The sequence below is a fragment of the Chelonoidis abingdonii genome, chromosome 11 (assembly GCF_003597395.2).
Source record: "Chelonoidis abingdonii isolate Lonesome George chromosome 11, CheloAbing_2.0, whole genome shotgun sequence".
NCBI lineage: Eukaryota > Metazoa > Chordata > Testudines > Testudinidae > Chelonoidis > Chelonoidis abingdonii.
In genome coordinates, this window is record NC_133779.1 from 49,254,120 (window position 1) to 49,279,882 (window position 25,763).

Sequence of the window (25,763 nt, forward strand, 5' to 3'; positions counted from 1 at the left end):
CTCAGAGGTGTGAAAAAAACACCCCCGCCCCCGAGTGCTGCAAGATACAGCGCTGCAAAGTGCCAGTGTAAACAGTGCCCCAGCGCTGCAAGCTAATCTCCACGGGGAGGTGGAGTACGTGCAGCACTGGGAGAGCTCTCTCCCAGCGCTGGCGCTGTGACCACACTCACATTTCAAAGCGCTACTGCGGCAGCGCTTTGAAGTTTCGAGTGTAGCCGTACCCTTTGTTGAAGGCACCTGATTTTTATTTCGGTCATAACATTGGGCAGGGTGGGGTAACCATCTCACATGGTGTAATAACAGATGTCGCTCTGCCAGGTGCGGCGATGCCCAGCCACGCCCTGGACCTTAGCCGGTGATGTGAGTGTCTTTCAAAGCGCGAACTCCAGGGATTCCTTAACCAGAGATTTTGCTCTCTGTTGCTCCTAACACCCCCTTGCTCCAGAGAGTTAAAACCTGCTTCCTGGCTGGAAGGTGTTTTCTTTGTTTGCATGGGTCTGCTGGTTTGTTTATGGTAGGGCCTACCATGTGCACTGGACTGTGCATGCTGGTTTGTTTCCTGTCATGCCCCAGCGCCCCAGGCCTTGAGATTTCCCCCCTCCATAGGGGTATCAGTCTTGACCTGCAGCCCCTCCACACTGTTCCCATCCTGGGCTCCCCCCGCACAGCTTTTCCAGTGCACCTCAGTCCTGACCTGCGGCCCCCCTGCTCAGTCCTGAGATCGCGCTCGGTGTGTGTGGGGTGTTTCGGCAGTGCAGTGCTCGGGGGGGGGTGTTATGGTGGTGTGGCGCTGGGTGGGGTTGTTACAGCGTGGCGAGGTGGCGCTCGGTGTGCGAGGGGTGTTTCGGTGGGGCAGCACTTTTTTTTTGCTTGGGGCGGCAAAAAAGTTAGAGCCAGCCCTGCCTGCTGATGCCCCTCAATCCCGATCTGCAGCTCCCGCTGCTATTCCAGTTCTGGGGTGTCCTTAGCCTTAAATCCTTGAGCATTGCCCACCACGTAACCATCTCGCCCAGCCATCTGCCAAGCCAGTGCCACTTCCCTTGTCCTAGCGCTGGAGGTGCGCCACTGTTTTAGTAACTGTAGCTCATCTTGCTATGACTATCTGATTTGCATTTCAGTAGCACATCCCCCTCTCCTGATCCAGACGAAGGCCCCTTTGTGCTGTCACTCTAGCCCAGGGATGTCCAACCCGTGGCTCCGGAGCCACCTGCGGCTCTTCAGAAGTTAATACGCGGCTCCTTGTATAGGCACCAACTCCGCGGCTCGAGCTACAGGCACCAGTTTTTCAGTGTTCCGGGGGGGTGCTCACTGCTCACCCCATGGTTCTGCCCCAGACCCTGCGCCCACTCCATCCCTTCCCACCCCTTCCGCTGAGCCTGCTGTGCCCTTGCTTCTTCTCCCCCACCAGAGCCTCCTGCATGCCACGAAACAGCTGGTGGGGAGGGAGGGGGAGGTGCTCATTGGCAGGACTGTTGGTAGGTGGGAGGCGCTAGGAGCGGGGGCGGAGGGGGGCTACTGACGTATTACTGTGGCTCTTTGGCAATGTACATTGGTAAATTCTGGCTCCTTCTCAGGCTCAGGCTGGCCACCCCTGCTCTAGGAGATTTATTGCCACATCTGAGCATATCATATGCTTTAATATACTCCTATTCATAACACCCCGGTGAGGCAAGGCACTGCTCTTAGCCCCATTCTACAGATGGGGAAACTGAGGCACAGATCCTCAAAGGTTTTTAAGCGCCTGCTTCCCATTGATTTCAGTGGGCGTTAAGCACTAGTGTACCTCTAAGAATGAGAGCCAAAGGTCAGACAGGAGTTCTGTAGCAAAGGTGAGAACTGAACCAGGTTTCTTGGTGCCCCAGCCTCTAGACAAGGAATCCATTCAGGTCACACTAGTTGATCAGAGTGTTTGATAATCTATGACCAATGCAAGGTGCTATGCAAACTCTTATCTGTGAGATGGGGCCCCTTTGTCTGGGAAAGGAGCTGGCTTAGGCAATCAGTAGCAGATCTCTGGTTTGAATGTGGATCGGGGCAATTAGCCAGAAAGGGCCCTATCTTCCGAAGAGCACAGAGCCAGATTTGCAAGCAGTCATGCCCACGGTTAGGGTCAGACTTGTCAAAGTGTTCCACTCCCAACATGACTCTGCTGCCCAGATTTTTCAGAGACACCTCGGGCTCTGTTACATAACAATGCTGATGATGCACAATGGTCCGTGTGGCAAATATCTTTGTACCCATCGGGTTGGTCATAACACGGCGTGATGTGAAGGCCAGGATTTCAAAGGACTTTCAGAGAATCAGAGACTCGGATTCTGGCATTTACTGCCTTAGAAAATCTTGCAGTGCCTCAAGGCATAGGTGAGTTTGGCATAGTAAAGAACCTGTTAAATCTGTCTGTGAAGTAACAAGCACAAGTGATGTGTGGGGGGAGGACTGTGTTGCTCCAGCCGTGCACACACATGCACTACGGGACATATGCAAGACGGTGCTCTAATTTTAGAAAGCCCTGATTGCACCGCTCACTTTCCCTGTCTCGCTCTATGGCCGGACAACTTCCCTGGCATGTGTCTTAAAGGCAGAGTAACTCAAAGCAGGGAAGAAAGCCTGATTCTATGCATTTTGGGCCATATGTGTCTGCCCAATGCAACCAGCAAAGGGGATGGATGGAGACACACCAGGGACATTCTGCTTCACTGTCTGCAAAGCAAAGGGAACTGGGAGTGTATCTACTCTGCAGCCACCACAGTCTGATCAGGTTTATGAGCACTGCAGGATCATGTGCATTCTGTTTGCCTAGCGTTTCCCACTATAATTTCACAAGCATGTGGGATTTTCCTCTTAAACTGTTACTGTGCCGATGTTGAATGGCTGCTGCTGGGTTCCACCCTAGAGTAGGCTGAATTCAGTGCTAGCTGAGCGATCCCTGTGCAAAGTTGCTGAGCAGCTGCTGTGTTCCCGCCTAGAAGAGGCTGCATTTCATTTCTTGCTGAATTCCTACTCTATATACAGCCCCTTGTAAGCACTTTGGGATCCTTGAGGATAAGAGGTGTTACAGTAATGTCAGGTCATCGTTGTTACCGTTAGCTGGTCAGAAACTTTCCGATGGGATGTTTTTCCATTGGAAAATGCTGGTTTTTGTCAAAAGCTAAATGTTTCGCGTCAATGAGTCAATTTAGACAAACGTTTGTTTCAAAAGAAAAACTGAACGCATTTCCATCTGGCTGGAATGAAGCAGAACATTTTGATCGTTTTGGAATGGAATGCTTTGAATTTTTTCAGTTACGATGTCGTTTCATGACCATTTAGGATATAATTTTAAATATAGACGTTGAAACTGGAAGGAACCATTTTCATGCCAATTTAAACAAACCATTGCGATCAACCAGAAACAAACACATCTCTGCAGTTTTGCTTTGTGGCTACCTTGGCGTTTTTTGGCTTTCATTCTGTTCTGGAACAGAAAAGTATTTCATACTTGCAGGATTCTCTGTGAAATGAAAAATCCAGTTCTGGCCCAGATCTGTTAGACAACATTCCCCTTTACTGGACACAGAAGGAGGCAATGAAGGTGGGACGGAACTCAGAGTAATTCAGTCTTGTCTACTCGGGCACGTCTACACAGTGAGAAAAGAACCCAGGTGAACTGACTGGGGTTTCACGGGGCTGAAAATGGCAGTGTAGACTTTCAGGCTCGGGCTGGTTCCTGAGCTTTCAGATCCAATCCACCCCCTCATCGGGTTTCAGAGCCAAGGCTGAGCCTGAACATCTAACTGCTATTTTCAGCCCTGCAGCGGGATCCTTGTGAGCTCATCGGTTGACCCAGGGTTTGAGATTTGCTGCCATGGGTGGGTTTGTGTGTGTGTGGACGTAGCCTCTCTGTCTGCGCAGCACAGTGGAGTCCTGATCTCAGCAGAGGACTCTAGATGCAACCGTAATGCACCTAACACGGGGACGACCATCCTCCTGTGGACTTTCTGCGAGTCCTATGAATGCTCCCCAGAGACTCGCCTTTGTACTCAGCACAAATATTAATGGCACCTGGCACCTTTGCCAGGGGCTGGCACAAATCACTGGCCTCTGCGTATCTTGCCCTTTTTCGGCCACTTTTTACTGTCACTGGACAGTATCTTATGTAACTTTACCAGAGTCTCTTATCTAAGCTTGGCTCTGGACTCAGCTGCTGGGCCAACTGGCCATGTGCCTGGGTATTTATAAGGATGTGTGAGCTGGAGGCTTGGGTTGCAGACACTGAGTTCAGAGTGGCAGAGGCGGCAAAGCAAATAGGGAGCGGGGCTTGTAGATGAAGCCGTGAAGCGGGACTCAAGAGTCCAATGCCTGTCTGTATGGGTCCCTGCTGGAGAAAAGTTACAGGATTAGTGCCAAAGGCTCCAGGCTCTCCTCTCAGGTCAGCATGGCTAGATCCTGCTATGGAGGGACAGAGGAGAGCCTTGGCACCATCCCAGTTCTGTGCTTGAGAGGGAGCTAACCTAGGATTCAGGAGACCAACTCTTTGCTCTGCCACAGCTTCCCTGAAAAACCTTGGGCAAGTCACTTAGGATATGCCTGCAGTGTCATTAAATGCCTATGTCAGCAGCTTCGGGCTCCGGAGCTGTAAAAGTTCAGGGTAGCTGCTCAGGCTGGAGCCCGGGCTCTGGGACCTTCTCCGCTGTGCCTCTGCTCTCTGTCTGTAGAATGGGGGTAATACCTCCTCTGTGGATGGAGACTGTAAACCTTTACGGGACAGGGACTCTATCTCGCTATGTGCGTACACAGCACCATATGTGGAGGCCTCTGGGGCACTCTGTCCTATAAACTACTGATGTATGTGAACCAGAAGCACGGTGATCCATGGGATGGACGGACCCAGAATCACTCTGGTTGTTTTTCAGTGGGCTCTGAGACCCAGTCCACTGCATGTGGCTGTGAGACCCAGCAACCTTGTTTCACGTCGTCCACCAAACAGCAGCCCAATGGGAATGGCCATTGATTGCTGCCTGGATCCATCTAGAGCCACGGGCTAGTGGGCAAACTCTTTTGTTCAAACCAACCCACCCAGGAGCTCCCTAAGAGACCCTGGGTGGATCCCAGCTGCCACCCAACCAGACAGAGGGTGACCCGGTGATTAACTTTGCTTTCTGCCCATACTTGGCCACATCCCTGGGCTCACCTTTCCCCTGGTTGGCTGTGGCTGCTGCTGCACCTGTCCCATGAGCTCAGGGGCTCATGCAGCTGGTGTGCCAGCCAGGGAGGCATGCCCGCCTGCCACTCATGGGCTGTGCAGGGATATCAGTTGCTATTCATGCCCCCACAAAGCATGTTGTACAAAGTTCACAGCATCCTCCGTTGCGTCTGCTCTCAGATCTGTGGGCCACATCCAGCACCTTGCGGGTAACCTACGGAGTTCAAGCATTCACTCATTAAACCTCCCGGCGGGGCCGAGGGGAATCTAACGTCAAGTGTGCCCAAAGTGCCCCACAGCAGGGGGACCAGAATCCAGGGGCCTGGAGCAAGCATCACACGAAGCATTGCTTGGAGCTGGTTGAAATGCCCAGGAGATCTCATTGAACTGGGGTAGGATACAGTGATCTTCCCAGCACTGTCAGGGCAGCTGCAGCAGGTCAGCCAGTCGTCCTCACCACGTCCCGCTCCCATGCAGGATCTTCTGTTTGGAAATGACTTCTAAGCCCCTGCTGTAAGCAATAAGGCTGGGTACGTCAGCTATCCCAGAGTGCCCTGGTGCAGCCTGGGGATATGTTGAAATGGATAGTGCTGAAAGAGCAGCAATGATTCACGCCCCACGGAACTGCTGCAAGGCCAAATGATACAACCAGGCAGGGACGCCCAGAAGAGGGGGACAAGTGGGGCAATTTGCCCCGGGCCCCGCAGGGGCCTCCATGAGAGTTTTTCAGGGGCCCCTGGAGTGGGGTCCTTCATTCACTACGGGGGCCCCAGAAAACTGTTGCGGGGCCCGGGCCCCCAGAGCTTCTTCCGCTGCCGAATTACCGCCGAAGCAGGGGCCACTCACCGCTGAAGACCCCAGGCCCCCTGAATCCTCTGGGTGGCCCTGCAGCCAGGTCATTGCATGTGATCCGGCCAACTACTTCCTTGCCTGGTGTAGATGGATCCCAGCAGTTCTGCCTCCCAGCCCTTTTTCTGTCTACCTGTTGCGTCTATAAGGTCACCTTGGTACCTGAGCACGACCTCTCCTGTTATAAGCTGTAGGCTGACGTGAATGATGTGTTGGAGGGAATGGGACTGTTTAGCAGCGGGTGGCTGGCTCACCTGGCAATTGGATAACTGCGTCCGTGTGTAAATGTTACTAGAAGTCAGTGCCATCAAAGCCCATTTGGTGGCTTACATGCAAGGAGTGCAAGAGTCTCTACTAAATGGTGAAAACGGCCACCATAATTGAACATTGGACCCTGCAGTTAGAAGATGATAAAATTCTGGTGCTGATGCACGAGTCAGACTAGAAACCAGCTCCCTTTGCCATAGTCGGGATGGTGCTGCACGGCTAAGGATAGGACCAACAGACTTAGTTCACTTCAGGATGCAGAGAAGAATCCGCCTCACCCCTGAGAGTGGATCTGTTGAGAAAGCAGGTGCTATTTCTACAGAGTCCATTTTTGGAACAGAATCAGCTCTGACTTGTTTGTGGAGCTGGCTCAGGAAGGATGTTTGAACCCTGTTTTTATAGTGGACGTTGTTGGTGAAAATGGATGATTTTTGGTCTTTTGCTGCAGAAAGCCATTTTTCATTGAAAGCGAACGTTTTGATGGAAAATTCCCAACCAGCCGTAAGAGTTTGCTCTTCCCCAAAGCCGGATCCAAGGCGTTCATTGAAAGAAAATCCTTTTCGAAGCTCATTAGTGTATGTTTTAAAACACAGCTGGAGCCAGGTGACTGCAGAGGACTAGTGCAAGTGAAGAACATGTCACTCGGTAACCAAAACAACCCAGCTTATCGGCTGTTGCACAGCCCATAGCTATGGGCACCAGGCCAGCCCTGGCAGGAAGTCAAGTGGTGGGATCTAATCCAAGAACAGCTAGAGCTAGGGGAGCTGCAATCACACATTGGGTACTGAGGGCAGTAACTTGCAATCAGAGGGTGACAGAGGCAGCTGGCTCTGTGCTGGTTGGTGTTTGGGGTTGCATGTTTCGGAAAGCTGCTTTTTGAAGTCAGTGCTGTGTGCGGCGGAGAGATAAAGAGCGCTTCCCAGAAAAGCTGCCTTTCCAGCTCTCCACTTGGCCCATCTAAGGGTTTGCGTGTTCCTTTTGCGTTACTTAATTAGACTGTCTCACAACCTGCCTGGGAGTGGCAGCAGCCTGATTTTACAGATGGGGGAAACTGAGGCACACAGCAGGGCTATACTTTGCCCATGACTGTGCAGTGAATCAGTCGCAAAACGGGGGATAGAACCGAGGAATCCTGGCTCCCAGGCTCCTGCCCTAACTGCTTAATACTACGCAATGGGTGTGAAGACCCCCAGAGCTACTAAAAGAACCCAGGAGTCCTGACATTTAGTCCCCTCTTTTTACACTAAAAAGAACAGGAGGACTTGAGGCACCATAGAGACTAACAGATTTATTTGAGCATAAGCTTTCATGGGCTAAAACCCACTTCATGGGATGCAGTGGAAAATACAGTAGGAAGATATATATAATTTTCCACTGCATGCACATAAACACTATAACGAGAGTGATCTGCTAAGGTGAGCTATTACCAGCGGGGGCGGGGGGGGAACCAAACAAACCCACCTTTTTGTAGTGGTAATCAAAATGGCCCATTTCTTGCAGTTGACAATAAGGTGTGAGGAGTGGGGGGGCGGGGGAACATGGGGAAATAGTTTTACTTTGTGTAATGACCCATCCGTTCCCACTCTTTATTCAAGCCTAATCTAATGGTGTCCAGTTTGTGAATTAATTCCAATTCAGCAGTCTCTTGTTGGAGTCTGTTTTTGAAGATTTTTTTGTTGGACTATTGCAACTGACACAGTGGTGATAAGTGTAAACTGTCTTTGTCTTTAGAGAAGCATGAACATGGGTGTAGCCTAGTCAAGAGCCTGCCAGTTTTTCTGCATTTGATTCTGCCTTAAAGAAAAATTGCTTATTTCAATTTAGCTTCAATCTATTTCTGAGTAACTTAAGCTGCACTGAACTAAGCCTGGCTGAAGCCTGAGTAGGGGCGTCTACAAAGCCATTGGCACCGCTTTGATGAAAGTGCATGAAAAGCTTCCCCTCACTCCACAGAAGAGGAAGCTCTGGCCTTTACTTCCTTAACTAGCAGCACTTGTTGCCTTGCTAATGAGCAACTCACAGAGAGGGGAATGCAAAGAAACTGAAGCCTGAGCTATTTGCCTCTGCAACAAAAACCATTTGCGAAGGTCACAGCCAACCTCTGAGCAGCTTGTGCTATTTTTCCTTCCCTAGAGGCACCTGGGCCCTGTTCGTATCAAGAAAAACAATCCTGCAGCAGGTAGCAAATACTTTCCACTCACTTTCACCCACATCTCTGGCCGGGCATGAAGCACTCCCCCATGGGATCCTAACGGGCCGAGGGGGACCTGGAGGAGCGAAGCGGGAATGCTGTTCCCGTGGCAGGGGCCTCGTTGCAATATGGTCGCTCTGGGCAGGTCTCTGCCGCTGTTGATGAACTGCGTGGCTGGGGGAGAGGCTGGCTCCGTGGGCCGTGCTGTGTCACCTGGCATTTTGCTGCAAGCAGGAATAAAAGGGTCTTCTTCCCCTTCCCCATGCCTGCCTTCTGCTGCTGAGCCCTTTCCCCCCAGGGGCCGACTTCCCAGGGCTCAGAATCAGCCCAGTGCCCTTCCCGCAACCTCCCACATCCACTACAGCTATGTGGGCCAGGTTTCCCAGTGGGCAATGCCCTGGCCTGAGACTAGGGAAACCTGAGTTCTTTAGAGCTGCCAGCGACCTTGGGCAAGTCACTTCTCCTCTGTTTGCCCTCCCAGCTTTACCTAGACTGTAAGCTCGGGGTGCAGGGACAGCCTCTCACTAAGTGTTTGTACAGGATGCAATTGAGTCTGCTAGGTGCTAGTCTACAACCAGCAGTGCCTAACTCTGCGTCCATATCTGTCTCATTCTCAAAGAAACCTGCCCCACACACGAAGCCTGGGAACTGCAAATCAGGGACTCGCTAAAGCCATCAGATTTATGCAACACTCTAGTACTCACTCACCCTCCTTTGTTCGAGGCCAGCAGCAGTGTTAATGCCCACTTCATCTAGAAAGGTCCCGTGCCGCATTTCAGTCGTGGGTTGAGCTTGGCCCTCGGCCTACCTTTCCCAGACCTGAAGACATGCTCTGAGTAAGCTTGAAAGCGTGTCTCTTTGCAAGGGCGCCGAAAGGGGGGAAGGGAGTTAGTAGGGGGTTGGGGTCTTGAGGGAAAGGGTGGGGTAGGGGCTCAGGGAGAGGTGGGGCAGGGTTTGGGTGCTGGTGGCCCCCTCCCGCACTATATGAGAGCTTCTGCCGCTTCTGTGTCTCTTGCCAACAGAAGTTGGTCCAATGAAAGATGAGACCTCCCCACCGTGTCTCCAATATCCAGCCCCATGGTGAAATCACCTAGCACTGGCAGTATGCTGCCACCTGGTAGCACCATGGGGGCCTGTAGTGGGACTATTTCCCCACCAAAGGTTTTTAAAGCCAAGTTCGGTAGCTCAGGAAATAGACTCCCCTGACTACTGGGTCTGGAACAGAGCTGTGCTATATTTGAGTGATTTAACCACTGGACCTGTCTACCATGGGAAGTGGTGGCACCTCCATCTTTTGATGTCTTCTAAGCCTTTGGATGCCTTTCTGAAAGAGACGCTTTCGTCAAACACAAGTTATTGGGTTCAGTACAGGAGTAACTGGCTGAAATTCTCTGGCCTGTTAGCCTGACCTCCTGGATATGTGCTGTAATGGTCTCTTGTGGCCTTTAAATCTAATCTTTGAATGTATAAGTGTCAATCGTTCCGTCTTGTCCAGTGCTCTGGAATATTCAGCAAGATGAGCTGGTAATTTTTAGGCAGGGGTGAAGTTCCACTTAACTGATGCTTAAATCTTTTCAAGCTCATCTCTTTCTTGTCCCTAAATCATTTTGGATTGCCTCCTGCAGCTGTTTTATTCTTCTCTATGGATAAGCTTTGCAGCATGGATTTCAAATAGACCCCATCTTGGGTGAGATTTTAAGCCCCTCAGGGCAAGGACTGTTTGTACTGTTCTGGCTGAACACATTGCTGGGTACTTGTCTTAAGCAGCTACACAAGCAGGTAGTAAAAATTAAATTGTGGGCAAAAATTGGTTGAAACAAGTATAATATGGCACTTTCCATCCCAAAGCATTTCAAATGATGGGCCTGATCCGTCTCCTATTGATCCCTTAGGCACAAAGCACCAGCGATATGCAGCCACTGCTGGGGTAGCAGAAAGGCAGATGTCAAGGGTGGGATAGAGAATTTTTTTTTTTATCAAGGATAATCAATTACTCTTAAGAGCAAGCTATGGGACTTTAGTGGCCACATAAAATAGACAGGAGCTTGGGGATTAAAGTTTCCATCTTAAAATATCCTTACATTTTCCATCACAAATATTTTCTTAAGAGAAAGTGTTATTTTGAATATGTCCTTAACATAGATTTTGCTGCGGGAAGGGAAGGAAACAGTCAGTTTTACAAACCTTGCTATATAGGAAGCTTAGTTATGCATGCAACTGACGAAAAAACATTCCTTTGATCGCGTATGTGCCTTCTCATTAATTATGTGACCTCTTAATTTGCTGCCACCCGTTGTAACAGGGCCCAGGTCAATGCTTAAAATGCTGCACTGCTTCTCTGAAGCCCCTCCCTCTGCTTTCTCCCATCAGCAAAGGGAATCCAGCTCCCCAAGAGCTGACAGCTATGTCAACAGAATTCTCCCATTGACGTAGCCATCTCCAGTTGGGGTTAACAATGTTGCTCAGGGAGTGCGGATTTTTCCACACCTCTGAGCAATGTCATTTTACCAACCTAGTGTAGACCAGGCCAGTATGGGGTGAATTAAGTTGGCTCTCCGCAGTATGGACACCAATTTTGGTAAAGATCGCTATCAAGCACATACAAGCCTCCACTTCATCCTAGTATCTGAACACCTTGGTTGCTAAGGGGTTTAGCCTCAATGCTGAATTAGGGGAGTATAATAACAGATTATCTGCAAATCTTTAGGCAAATCTCTTAATCAGTGGCAGAACTGCCTACAGAGGTCTCAGACCCTAATCTCATCTGACCTCCTGTAGAACTTGTATCCTCCCTCTCTGCTTGTGAGAGATCACTAGAGGACCAATGCTCTGTGGTGTTCAGTCTCCATGTTAACAAGCAGGGGCATGGTGACTTTGCCCTAGGTCCCACAGCTGGCTAGCTGACAGCTGGGAATAAAAAGGATGGTCTCTAACCCCAGGACAACCCAGCAACCTTCCCACTGGGTCAAATGGTTCAGCACTTCTAACAGTGCTATTTACAATAGAACTGGACGCAGGCTCACATTGACGTCACTGGAAATTGGAGGTGCTTTGGCCATTAAAAATTAAAGTCACTGATAAAGGGACTGTCTCACGGGCACCTATATTTGAAAGTTTTGGCCTCTGTGTTGCGGACTATTAAACCCAAACAGCTGCTGGTTCTCCTCTCCCAGCAATTTATCCCCCTTGCCTCAGCAGTGTAATTGGTAAGGTGGTAACTTGGCACAACATCCTAATCACACCAGTTCTGATGCTTCACATCAGTTTTACAATATGAGCTCCCTCCCTTGCCCCACCCCACCCCCCAGCAGAGAAGTTTCCAGAATGATGGAGGCTTTGGTTATTTCAACTGTCTTTATTAAAAATTTCACCCCCCAGGGGTGGATATAACATCTTAAATTGTACAAATATAAAAAACTTTGCAAAAACAAATACAAAAAACAGTAGAAAAATTTCAATACACCTGATTTGTGTCATGACAGGCAGACGCAGCTGCTAAGGCTCACGCAAGGTTGGCTCTGCCAAATACAGATGAACAAACACTTAGGACATGCAGTGCTGGGTTAACGAATACACAAGAGTGGGGGGAAAAGTGCTTTTTTTGTGTAAGGAGAGAACAGACCCAGTCTGCAGGGGAAAGGGAGAGTTAAGATACTAGTTTTTCTCTCCCCCTGCCCCCAACCAGAAAACCTTCTAGTCATTTTTTTGGTTTAACTTGACTAAGTTGGGACAGTCTCGCTTTAGGCCACGTGCCTTTTCCCCAGGTGTCTGGACATTGCACAAGATAGTTTGATCGAAGCTTCAATTGGTGCCAGAGAGTGGGTTTGGGACCCGCAGGCAAGGGAAAGCCTGAGAAAATTCTCAGGGTTTGCCTGGGCACAGAGAAGTTTATTTCTTGGGTTGTCCTTGAAGCACAATCCCAGCCAGACTCCTCTGTGCACCTGCTGAGGCCAACTGAACCAAGTAGTAGTGATGGTTGGGGTTTTTTGGGGGGGGGCTGCATTGGTTTATCTGCACAAAGGAAGATAAATTCAAAACAAAGGAGGACGGAGATAGTGATTCTTCTCAACAGGATTATGGAGTTTAGCTTACGCTTGTTTAGCAGATTCAGAAAACTCAAAAGTCAAACAATAAATGCTACCCAAGAAATAAAAACAAGCCATAGGACACTGCTTTGAACTGACTGTATAAAATCTTGGCTTTGGAGACATTTGGACTGGATAACGTTTTCGTTTGCTTGTTAGAACAAAAAAGACAGACATGCATAAATATCCTTTGCATATTAAAACCTTAAGTTCTTCCCCTCAACGATTGCTATTCGATCTCTTGACTTCTACCTATTGCCAAGAAGGCACAGAAGTGTTTCCACCAGCACCCAAAATCCTCAACAGGAGGATTGTAAAAAGCTTTGAGATTTATGGTGCTAGCTCAAGCACAAGTAACAATCCTTACAGAGTAACAAGTTTACAATCGTAAGATAGCAGGTTTCATTCAAATCTTCAGACACTAAAAAAACAAAAACACTGAGAAATAGATCAGGTGTTCAAACGTGACTGATCATTAGCACAACATACTAACAGATTCAAGGCACAATGATGGTAATTTTTCTGGCATAGAAGCCTTTTTTTTTTAAGTCAGAATCTGCTGGCTTCGAGCCTCTCCCTAACAAATCAACTCTTAAGTGCTCTCCACAGAGCACACACCTTTTCCACCCCATGTACTCCCATTACAGTTTCCACACAAGCAACTATTTATTTTCCAGGGAGATTCTTAAGGACTCTGGAGTGCAGGCAAGGCCCGATAGCCTCTGACCAACATGGCATTTCGCTCATCACATCAAGTCTGTGCATACAGCACATCTTAGAAGAAAGACCTTTTACATCTGCCTTCTTCCGTGCTGGCTGGGATTTTTCAGCCTGGCAGAAGGTGCCCTACCCCACGCTTCCTTCGGACGTTTTCTTCCCGCATCAGGGCTTTGAAACCCCGTTCTGAACTTTGGCTAGGTACAATCACTGCAGATTGAAAGTGAGTCCAGGAAAGTAGAAGAAACAGAGGAACGGCTGCTTCTTGGCACTCACTGCACATTGTTGTTAGCGTTGCAGGGATCCACCTGGGGAAGAAAAGTTAGGTCTTTAGATACTTGCTGAAGAATACTAACTTGTTAGCCCCAGCCAAGATATACAGTTTCCCCTGACTAGTAAACTGTAGTCATGTGTTTAGGAAACTGACTCGAGAAATAAGCTATAACTCAAAGCTACTCAGCTGAAGTAAGATGCACCATCCACACTGGGCCACTTTGCACAAGCAGATGCAGTGCAGTTTTAATGCATCCCTGGGCAGATCCGCAACAGTATCACAAGGACCATTAATCTCTTCTAGTCTGTCTGTTTCTGTCTTCCTGACAATACAGAGTAGGAGTCTAGCCACATCTGAGCATTCTTGATAGTGGTATGAATGCAACGTCTCCTGCCCCAGCTAAATCCTAGGCTTCTCTTTTCCAGCTCTGTTTCCTTTGTGGCTAAAACCAACCACACAAGTATTCACCAAATCTCACCTCTGTGTAGGTGGGAGGAGGCATGAACTTGAACTCTGGGGCATACATGAAGATTGGGCTGTCGAAACTGTCAAGATCATCCAGAAGGGGAGTAGTGGGGCTCTCCAGACGGTGATCTTCAGGAACGATGTCCAGGTAGCATGGAGGTGCTGTAAGAGGAGGAGAACCTTGTGAGTCCTACAGGGTATTTGTGTAGGAGAGTGCGTGGTGACGCGATCCCAGTTTTATTCCTAAATCCCAAGCTATTATGATGAAGCAATCCACTCCCCCTCTTTGCTTCCCCCTCTGTCCCTGCCCCCCCCCCCCGCCCAATCTTTCCTAATACAAGGCTAAGGGCTTGTCTACACTGGCACTTTACAGTGGTGGAACCTTCTCACCTGGAGGGGACACCCGAGCCCATGCCTCTCACGGAAGTGGTTTTTTTAGAGCGCTGGGAGACACCCACACTGCCCCCTTTGCTAAAGACTAAAACAAGTATCCCCATAAAAACAGCCTAGCACTCAACTCACCTTCTGGAGCATCAGGGATATTGAGGTCCACCCAGCTCATTTCAGAGCTAGCCTGGCTAGCCATGCTGGAGCTGCGGCTGGCAAACCCAGATCTGCTACCGATGACGAGAGGCAGCTCCAGAACTATCTTCTTGGAGCCAGGGACGCTGGCATAGATCTGTAAGAACATGACCAGGATAGAGTTGGTTACCACAGCATTACCCTGATACAAGATTAAGAGTCTGTGTCACATTAGAATTCCTAGTGAATCTGCAGTGATGTGGGGAAAGAACTATGGTATCGATTAAGTGTAATCCATCCTTCATTGGTCAAAGTGACATGAGCTAGTGCATCATATGCCTATGTTCCCACATACAGCGAGACTAATGTTGTAAGGACAACTGTACATGTCCAATTCCCTTATAATGGCATCCCTCATGTTCCCTGCAGAAGTGGGCATCCTCTTAAAGCAGTATGCAGCTGGAATCCAAACAGCAGCTAGGAATAAAGGGCTGCTGTGACAGTGAGATCCTTACCTGCAAGAAGTACTCCACACGCAGGATAATGCAGCCCAGGATGGATGGTTTGATCTTCTTGACCCGGAGAGTTTTACCCCGCCAGCTCTCAGACATGCCTGAAATGATGGGGTTGCCTCGGACGCAGGAAAGTTTCTGGGTCAAAACCTTGGTCTGCCCATTTGCCAAGTAGGTATGCTTGGAAACAATGGCTGCTTTGGGTACCACGATCCGGGAGCAGATGTTCTCAAAGTCTGCATTTATGCAGATATCATCACCTGGAAAAAGAGATATGGAAGCTTAGTTATGGAGAAGAGCTACGGTCTCTTAGCCAGACCAGTGCTGTGCCCTACAATATATTCAGAGCTAGTTTTCACTAGTTAAACCACACAAGCTTCATCTAGAAGTTTCCCTGATTCTGTCTGCTGCCCTTCACTCACACTGCATTACATACTCCTACTTAGACCCTTCGGCCCACACCCAGTTCCTCTCCCCTCTTGCATTTTCAGACTTCAAATCCTTGTTAGCTGTCTCATCCCCCGGGAGCACTGCTACCTTCATGCAGTCTGCTTAGCCCTTCACCCCACCTGTTCCCTCACCATCCCACTCTCCAAGGAAAGAAACCAGATCTCACCTTCACAGAATCCTTTTCGGTCAATCCTGGCACTGACAGACACATGTCCATCAGGAATGAACATGCAGGACACCTTCTTGTCTTTCTTGGCAGCGACTGGCGACTGGAAGAGATTCACAGAGAGATTGCGTTACAGAGACGAAGGGGGCACAACAACATCAGTCCATGTCCCCTTGCACTGCCAAATGCTGTGTTCACCTACTCGGCTCCCTATTCCTGGAAGTTCTGTGTCAGCCCCCTGCCTGACCTTTCCCCTGTCATCTACATTTCAAACCTGCTGCAGAATGTTAGGGCCTAATAGGAGTTATAAATTAAACTGCATTAGGGATAGTAGGAGAGACTCTCTGATGCCCAGATGGTTGCCCTCCAGACAAGCTGTCTCATGAAGCAGAGTACTAACCAGCCCTAACTGGACGGACCACAGCCCCAGAGATAAGTATTTAATCTGTACTTTGCAGTAAAGCCAGTTAAAGAGATTCCTCAGGACAGTGCGAACGTCCTTTTCTGAAAGGTCCTGAGCCATCCCATAGTTCCAGCCACTAACACCCACATGCACAGACACGGAGACTTGATAATTACCATTAAGTCCGGAGTGTTGACATCAACAGGATCCATGACCTCAAAGTGCTGCTTTATCTCCTGAGGCTGACAGGATGGGCGATCCAAGAAAGCCTTAACCCAGTAATCCACACAGCCATACTTCCCTTTGAACGAGGTCCCCAGAGGCCTGCAATACAAGAGAGCAGAAGAGCCTGTTAGAGAGACACAGGATAACTCGACAGGAAGGATTTAACAAGAGTAGGATTTTTAGTAGCCACTTTTGGCCAATACATACCCATGGGGAAGCTCAAATCCAAATTTGTATTCGTATTTGTTGCCAGGTCTCAAGATCACAGAACCATCCTCATCTAGAAAGATAAAAGAAAAAGGAATGCATTAAAACACACTGCTGGACTGAGATTTTAGGCTTCGTTAGGCTTGTCCTGTTTCACAGTTGTAACAGTCAACGGAGCTGTTGCATTGATACCCCCTAGACAGAAACAACCAGACACTCTGCTGATGCCCTTTTGGAAGGGGAGTAATATTGCAGATCTAGGCTTGACATTACTTTAACAGTCTCATTTTAAGTCAGGCCAGCACCTGACTTCTGCTTCAACACCGCACTGCCCTTTGCATTCTCCTTCCCCACCCTCCCATAATCTATCTACTACTAGTCTCCCGGTTGGAGGGGTGGGAGCCATTCAAGGCATTTCTCGTCCCCACCGCTCTTTCATCTTAGTTTTCTCACCCTCTGTTAAGAAACTCTGCCAAGTTTGACAACTCTGCCCACTTACAACTTGCCTGCAGGATTGATGGGGAACGTCCTGTTACAGAGATCCCGGAAATCCATACCCTGCCAACAATCTAAACTTGCAGTTCCCTATGGTGACACCTGTTCTGCATACTGTACTTGCTTATCAGTACAGACTGTACCCACATCTCTTCCTAGGAATCAAGGGAAGCCAGCCATTGCAACTGAATAGAAAGTTAAAAGGACTAATCTATCATTCTGAGCTGCTCCTACAGTCTTGGAGGCTACTCCCTACAGGCATATTAACATCTGCAACTGATCTCTGCTGGCTAAAGTAGCCACAAGGCTTATAATCATAAGCCCTTTTCTTCCTTGACACTGTCGTGAGTATTAATGGCTAGAGTTGTATTACTAAGTTGGAAATTTCTCAACACTAAATTCTCAAACTTCAATGAGTTTCCCCTGCAAGGCTAAATTTTGTTCTTCGCCAGCTTAGGTCTGCCAGGGCTCAAATGAATGATTAGCGCTTCCTATACTCTAGCAAAAGCCAGGAAGATGCAAATAATATTTGAGTAAGCATCTTCACACCCAAAACCGGTGTCTCTATAATTGTATCAAGAAGCCTTTAAAAAGCCACCAATCCTCAGTTAAGTTAATGCATCCCAGGCCTTTAGTTTTAAGAGCAAATGCTCAGAGGGAAACCCACAACCTACGCAACAAAACGACTCTTGAACTAAGGTTCTCACCAGTAGGATGATCATCCAGGGTGAGGACATCTTCATAGCGCAGGTACTCCATCTCCTGCTTGCATTGTTGGGGTCCCTTGATCCACACCACCCTGGCCTCCCCACAAGCCAGCACTCTAACTGAGCTGACCCGGGTGACTTCGGTCACTTCCACCAGCACACGGCCGGCTACCTTCTCTCCACTGCAGAAGACCTTGTCAGGCTCGCTGAAGACGATCTCGAAGGTCTTGATCTTCTTGAACACCACCATGGTGACTGGTTGCAATGACTTGTCTCTCCCCCCCAAAAAAGAGATTTTTTTTTTTTTGAAAGCGGAGTGGTTTTGAGTCACGATCTAGAGGTTTTAGGCAACTATGACTTTTTTAAAAGCTCTAGTTGCAAAACTTCAGAGAGTTTTTGCAAATCAATTCACCCCTTTTTGGGTTAAAAATGACTATTTATGGCAATTTTTTTTTAAGTTCAGCCCCTTTTTTAAATGATGGAATCCTGGGAGGGGGAACAATAGCAAGACAGGAGCCTCTTGGTAGGCAACAGCTTCCTTTACTTCGGCACCTTAGATAACTCCTCTCTGCTCCAGCCTGCAAAGCTGTGAGCCTGGGGAAAAGCCGGATGCTCTTTTTATACTCCCTCGCCCCTCCCCTCCCGTGTTGATCTCAGCTCTCCATGCTGAAGGCGCGTGGACAAGCGTGCTTGCCGCGTGATCAGCGCTCCCATTGGCCGCCGCGGTCTTGTTTACATCCCCGCCAGCCAATCGCCGAGCCGACCGCGGAGCGTGGACACCGTGTGTAAGATGTGCCGGCCGGAGTTGAGAGAGGCAGGAGTGGGGAGAGAGCGACGGGGGAACAGGCCAAGGAGAGGCAAGAAGGGAGGCGACGCGAGCCAATCAGGGGCAGAGGGCGGGATATAATGTTCCCGAGGAGCGGGGCGGGGGTGTGAGGGGGTTTTTGTGGCCGGGTTGTTGTTTCGCTCCCAGGCTGATGTCAGCTCCCCCCCCCCTCGCCTGGCCGGCCCTCTTGCGGGGGGGAGGGAGGCCCCCCCCGGATAAACCGTATGGGGGCAGCTCCCAGCCCCCCAGCACTGCCCCTCCGACCGTGGGGACAGTTCCACAGTCCCACTGACCATGGGGGGGTCAACTCCACAGCCCCCCACTCACCCCACACTGACCATGGGGGGGTCAACTCCACAGCCCCCCACTCACCCCACACTGACCATGGGGGGGTCAACTCCACAGCCCCCCACTCATCCCACACTGACCATGGGGGGGTCAACTCCACAGCCCCCCACTCACCCCACACTGACCATGGGGGGGTCAACTCCACAGCCCCCCCACTCACCCCACACTGACCATGGGGGGGTCAACTCCACAGCCCCCCCACTCACCCCACACTGACCATGGGGGGGGTCAACTCCACAGCCCCCCACTCACCCCACACTGACCATGGGGGGGTGAATTCCACAGCCCCCCCACTCACCCCACACTGACCATGGGGGGGTGAATTCCACAGCCCCCCCACTCATCCCACACTGACCATGGGGGGGGTCAATTCCACAGCCTCCCACTCATCCCACACTGACCATGGGGGGGTCAATTCCACAGCCTCCCACTCATCCCACACTGACCATGGGGGCGTTAATTACACCAGCCCACACTGACCATGGGGGGAGGGGTTAATTCCACAGCCCCCCCCACTCACCCCACACTGACCATGGGGGGGGTCAGCTCCACAGCCCCCCACTCAACCCACACTGACCATGGGGGGGGTCAATTCCACAGCTCCCCCACTCACTCCACACTGACCATGGGGGGGTTATTTCTACAGCACCCTCTACTCACCCCACACTGGCAGGGGGGTTATTTCCATAGCCCCCCCACTCACCCCACACTGACCATGGGGTGGTCAATTCCACAGCCTCCCACTCAACCCACACTGACCATGGGGAGGTAAATTACATACACCCCACTCTGATGAGGGGGGTTAGTTCCACAGCCCTCCCAGTCGCCCCACACTGACCATGGGGGGGGGGGCAATTCTACAGCTCCCTGACAACTCACCCCACACTGACCATGGGGGCAGTTCCACAGCTCCCCCCAGCCCTGCCCCCCATTGACCATGGGGGGGTCAATTACACAGCCGCCCCACCTCACCCCACACTGACCATAGGGGGCAGTTCTACAGCCCCCTGACAACTCCCCCTCACTGACTATGGGGACAGTTTCACAGCCCCCCCCCAGTACTGCCCCCTCCACATACTGACCATGGGGGTGTTAATTCCACAGCCCCCAGACAAGTCCCCCCATACTGGCTATGTGGGGGGTACTTCTACAGCCTCCTCCACCCCCAACACTAAGCATGGGGGGGGCAATTCCATCTCTGCATCTTCCCTCACACTGACTATAGAGGTTCAGTTCCACAGTCCCCCAGCACCTCCCCCAACACTGACCATGGGGGGCAGTTCCACGGCCCCCCCCCCAGCAGCTCTCCACACACTGTTGCGGGCAATTCAACAGTCCCCCTACACCTCCTCTCATATACTGACTATACAGCTTGATAGTCCCCCGCAAGCCCATGTCACAGATCATAATTGAGGGTGGGCAGATCTCAGCCTCTCCTAACCCTTCTATTGATTATACTTGGGGACTGCTCCTTTACCAAATCCCCCCATTTCCCAAAGACTCTTCCCAAGTTCCAAAATATACTTGCCCCACAGCCCCACCTCACCCCCATCGCTACACACAGATTTCCCCTCAGGAAAAAAATATATCCTCATTTAGCCACACTGAGAATGTTTAAGAGTTGCACAAATTCCACCCCCTCCTCTGACTGTATTAAAGGACATCACATGCAATGGGGCTGACTGCTTGTAATACAGGAAACAAGGTGACTGGGTGAAAAAATAGGAAACAAAGCTGATTTTTCAGGGCCTCAATGTCACAGCTTTTATTCTGGGCGACAAGCCCTGCGTTGGGATCATAGCAGAGTTGCATGATCATAGCACCTCCTCCTTTGCAGAGTGTTGGTTGGAAAACAGGTTTATTGTCGGATCAAGTGCTGACTCCCTGAAGACTCTGACTTCTGGGATATTAGACACCAAATAAGCAGCATCCCCACTCCTCATTTCCCTCTTATTGACCACACTGGGGGGAAGCTTCGCACACCTCGCCCTCCTGAGTGTTTGGGGAGCAGGGGGATCTTGGTACAAAGCCACTCACTGACAGTTCTGGGTACATTTCTACATAGCAAGCCTCAAGCTTTCTTTTAGCCGTCATGTTTTTTTTTTTCTTTCAGAGTGTATTTATTGCACAATTCATACACAAGTTACAATACGTTGGAATGCCTTTAGCTATCATGTTGTCAGGCATTCACCCATCCCTGACCAACTGTGGTCCATTTTGGCATAGTTTAAAAGCTATTTCTCTAGATCAGCGTTTCTCAACGACCAGTTCGTGGACTGGCGCTGGTCCCTGAGATCTCCGTGACATAATTTAGGAAGGCAGCAAGCTGGTCCCTGGTATCAAAAGGGTTGAGAAACGCTGCTCTAGATCAATACAATTTTCATGCAAGCGAAGCTGTAAACCAGGAGTGGGCAACCCAAGACTGAGAAGGAGCCAGAATTTACCAATGTACATTGCCAAAGAGCCTTAGTAATATGTCAGCGCCCCACATCAGTTACCCCCTCCACCTCCAGTGCCTCCCTGCAGCCCCACCGATCAGTGCCTGCCACAATCAGCTGTTTCACAGTGTGCAGGAGGCTGGGGGGGCAGGAGTGAGCGCATGGCAGGCTCTGGGGAAGGGACAAGAGCCTTGGGGGAAAGGGTGAAGTGGGGTCAGGACCTGGGGCAGAGCCCAGGGTTGAGCAGTGAGCACCACTGGTGCATTGGAAAGTTGGTGCCTGTAGCTCCAGCCCCAGAATCAGCACCTATTCAAGGAGCCGCATATTAACTTCTGAAGAGCTGCATGTGACTCTGGAGCCACAGGTTGGCCACCCCTGCTGTAAACAATGTCGTTAACCAGCTAAAACAAGATTTTATAAAGGACGGGGGAATAGGGAAATCAGAGACTCTCTTCCTCTTGCTTCTAAAACCTCTGCCCCGCCAACTGGGGAAAGGGATGTGTCCCCAGTACCCTTCGTTGTCCTTCGCCCCTGAAATGGGGACTGGGAATAGTATGTGTGTTTGTAGTAACTAAGCTCATGTACCTTCTCAGATTAGAATTTGGCTTGTGTATCCCACCCCCAAGTCAATTGTTCTTCACCAGGTAGGATATAAACTGATTATCTGCTGGATCGAAGAAGGAATTTCCCTGCTATGAGAAAGCAATGGGGAAAAGGAGCACTGGCCGCCTAGGAGTGAAATGAAGGAGCTGCATCTTTTTCTGGAACATCTGCTATCAGCTAGTGTTCGATACGTGGTACTAGTTTAGATACACCACTTGTTTTTGTGGATACAGACTAATACAACTACCCCTCTGATACCACTAGTCTATTCCAATGTGATAGGCGGAGGGACACTGGGCTAAAGTGAGACATTGATTTAGTCTAATTTGACAGGAAGTGGAATACCAGATTAGATGGCCCACTTGTCCATTCCAGCGTGACAGAAGATGGGATACTGGATTAGCTGGACCGTCGGTTTTGTTCTGAATGCAGTTCCTGATCAGAACATCTTGCATTCCTTTAGGAGGAGCGTTAAATCCTGCCTCTCTGGTTCCCTTCAGTGCATGTGTCTCCTGAAGGATTATATTCCTTCCAGCTGTACCGCCCTGGCCTGTTCCAAGCTGCAGCCCGTTGTTTTCTCTCAGCCGGTGATAACACACATTCCACGGATGTCTCAGAACATTTATCCCTGAGCCAGGCAGCCTGCCAGAGCTGTGATCCAAGGCACATTCCAAAAATTGAATCCTCTCCAGCCATCTCTCCCTGGCAGGCTGCTTTTGGCCTTTGCCTCCCTGACTTCCTGAAAATGCCTCACTTCCACCCTGCAGGGGGGCTGTGATGTGCTCGGGAGGGGACTAGATTATGAATGCTTCCACATGGTGGGCATAGTAAAACTTCTGGGGCAACATTCCAGATTAGACAACAAGGGGAATTTGGAAATACTTGTTTTTGGTTTTTTAAGTAGCAGATTTTTGCTCATAAAACAAAATCTTTAGTTTGTCACATCACTTTCAAAGAGAAGATGCCAGAGATGAGCACCACTGAACTGTTGTCTCCCTCTCTCTGACCACTTCAGCAGCTCTAAGGTGGTTCATTAAAGCCTTGTCTGCTCTTTGCTTTGCTACTTGAACTGGTTCCAAACATGGTTCAGGCTAACTCAGCTCAAACACATGGGGGGGATGATGACAACAAACTGTTTAAACCAAATTTACAAACCGTCTTCTAGTCTTGATCTCTTTTGCCTTGGTGATCTGAATTTCCTCTGTATCAAAGATCTGATGCACTGGAAAGTATTGCTAAGCATCTTTATTTCCTGGCCTAAGTTACTTGACATGGATCAGGATAACAAAAAGTTCTCTCTTTCACATGGCAGGAGTCAATCATCCACCCCACAAGGAATGATATAACTTCAGTCTCTGAAGGGGGCTGGTTGTGGGCTGCTGTTGCCATGCATAAAACTCCAAATAGTTATTTACACAAGATGTTCTTTAGCCATATATGGTTTCCTCCGGAAAGTACAGAGACACAATTTCAAACCATTCACAAGGGCCCTACTAAAAGGGACTTGACTGTCATGCAAAGGCTTGACTGTTACGTTACCCACTCCAGCACTGTTATTGCAAAAGCTGTTTCCGGTGGTGGGGTGGGAGCTGATTAACAGAGGCCTGGAAGAAAGAACTGTATTTTCAGAGCCTAAGCAGGGGGCTGTGATTTGAAAGTCCTCCTGAATGGCCACTCCTATCCCCTGCTTTGTTCCTTTCTGCTCATATCTGATCTGGGTTCTCTGTGTTCATCACCCAAATCCTATAAGGATCAGTGGCCAGTGGAAACACTCTACTGCAACAATGGGGTAAAGGAGCAGTAGCTGCCTATGTTCAAAATTGAGCAGAGAATGTGGTGTTTAATTTTACCTTCAGAAATGAAGTGAAATGTTTCTAAATTAAAAAAATGGATGAAGATTTTAGGGGTCAGGGAAACTGGTAACAAGCCATAGGACCTTACACCATGTAGGTCCCTATTTCAAATCCAGCCCAGGTTCGTAGTGACTGGAAATGGTTGCCATCTGATAGATCTTCATGGATCTTTGTGACATGAGTTTGGTGGGTCCCAGTTCAGTTCCTAGAAGAGGTTAGGTGACCTCATCACAGGTGTCCTCTGAAAGTGCTTATCAATCTGGTGCATAGATTTCAACTTCTCTGCCACATAGTGGAACCTATCTCTCTCTGATTGTCCCAGCAGCACAGGGTAAGCGCTAACGTTGATCCAGTTTGGAGGTCCCAGACTGCAAGCTTTTGGCATGAATGCAATTCGCAAAGCTTTTCTCGCTGATGGATTGTTGAGTTAATTGGCCAAGACCATAACAGGGTTCAAAAAAGAACTTGATAAATTCATGGAGGATAGCTCCATCAATGGCCATTAGCCAGGATGGGCAGGGATGGTGTCCCTAGCATCTGTTTGCCAGAAGCTGGGAATGAACGACAGGGGATGGATCACTTGATGATCACCTGTTCTGTTCATTCCCTCTGGGGCACTGGCCGCTTCGGAAGACAGGATATTGGGCTAGATGAACCCTTGGTCTGATCCAGTAGAGCCATTCTTATGTTCTTCTCCATATCCTTCCCAGATAGGGCTTTTATAATGAATTGAGTAGGAGCTAGAGCCGGTTACACCCAACTGGTCCGTGACTGGGATCTAATCCAACAACAAAAATATATGTAATTTTAGAGTTTGTGAAAGGTCACATCACCAGTACCCATAACAAGCAGTGAGAACTAGCTCCGTACCCACAGAATGCCTTGTGGGGAGAGAAGGCTGGATTTCATTTGTTTGGCTAGCAGAGACTGACTTCTTCTGGGCACATGCAGTATGACACCACATGCTTCCAGCCTGGAAGTTTGGTGCTTGCCTAGTTAGGTGCCATCCACCTACTCAGCTAGCAGTTGTGCCTTGCAATGTTATTGGGTTTTTTTTTAACCTCATTGCCCAATTACTTTGTGAAACCAACCCAAGGAACCAGCTCTGCCTTTGGCAACAGTTGGGCTGTGAAATACTGCTACTGCTACTGTTACTGAATAATAAAAGAAGAAGCTTGTATATAGCAAAAGATTTACTAATTGGCAAGAGCGATTTCCTTCCCTCAGGGCTGGGTCTGCCATTGGTAAGTCCCCAAACAAGAATGGGACCCCATGTTGCTGGAGGCAGCAGGGAAGAGTTTACTCCACTTCTCCTCAGCAACCCATGAGCACATCGAACCCCTCCCCCTTTCTCATTGGCTTCCTGTAGACTAGCGAGTCCAATTCAAGGTCGCAGTCCTTATCCTGGGGGGTGCTCAGTGGGCCCAGCATATTTAAAGGAGACTGAAAGATCCCGGATGGGGACTGTGGTTGACAACTCCACTTCTCAGGCCCAGTGGAACTTTCTGTCATCAAGGTGAAACTCAGCTTTGCAGGAGACAGAGCTTCCTCAGGGTCTGGTCCTAGACTGTGGAGTAAACTCCCACAGGGACTAAAGACCATCACAAAACTCCCCACCTTCTTCTCCAAGTGCACAGTGCACTTATTCAGCCTGCCTTTGCTAATATAAACACAGAGCTGTGTTGCCATAAAAACCCAATAACAGCTTCCTTTCCCATTCCCCTCAAGAAAACCAGCAACCAAAAAGAAACCCTATCAAACTCACTCCACTGCAAAAATGTTACAAAGCATCAAGCTAGGTAGAATAGTCCTATACGGTAGCACTTCCTATCTAGAAATCTCAATGTGCTTTACAAAGATAGATAGCAGCATTATCCCCATTTTACAGAAGAGGAAACTGAGGCACAGGGAGGGACAGCAACTTAATCCACCTCACACAGCAAGTGCCTGTCAGAACTGGGACTTGAACCCACAGCTT

At 49.4% G+C, this 25,763-nt stretch overlaps 1 protein-coding gene and 1 long non-coding RNA gene across 2 annotated transcripts; one reads left to right on the top strand and one right to left on the bottom strand.

The window, feature by feature from the left end:
* Positions 1-316: 316 nt before the first annotated feature.
* On the top strand, positions 317-8,748 carry LOC116831859 (uncharacterized). The gene is made up of 2 exons (XR_004375300.2): positions 317-360; positions 8,432-8,748. It is a non-coding gene; the product is annotated as an uncharacterized LOC116831859 (long non-coding RNA).
* A 3,081-nt stretch (positions 8,749-11,829) lies between these two features.
* Positions 11,830-18,367, bottom strand: TXNIP (thioredoxin interacting protein). Its single transcript, XM_032792191.2, has 8 exons — positions 17,718-18,367; positions 16,516-16,588; positions 16,260-16,407; positions 15,681-15,783; positions 15,068-15,324; positions 14,553-14,709; positions 14,044-14,192; positions 11,830-13,599 (listed from the first exon to the last, which is right to left on the bottom strand). Exons 1-8 carry the CDS (start codon positions 17,965-17,967, stop codon positions 13,564-13,566), a joined length of 1,173 nt encoding a protein of 390 aa, XP_032648082.1. The 5' UTR covers positions 17,968-18,367; the 3' UTR covers positions 11,830-13,563.
* Positions 18,368-25,763: the final 7,396 nt, after the last annotated feature.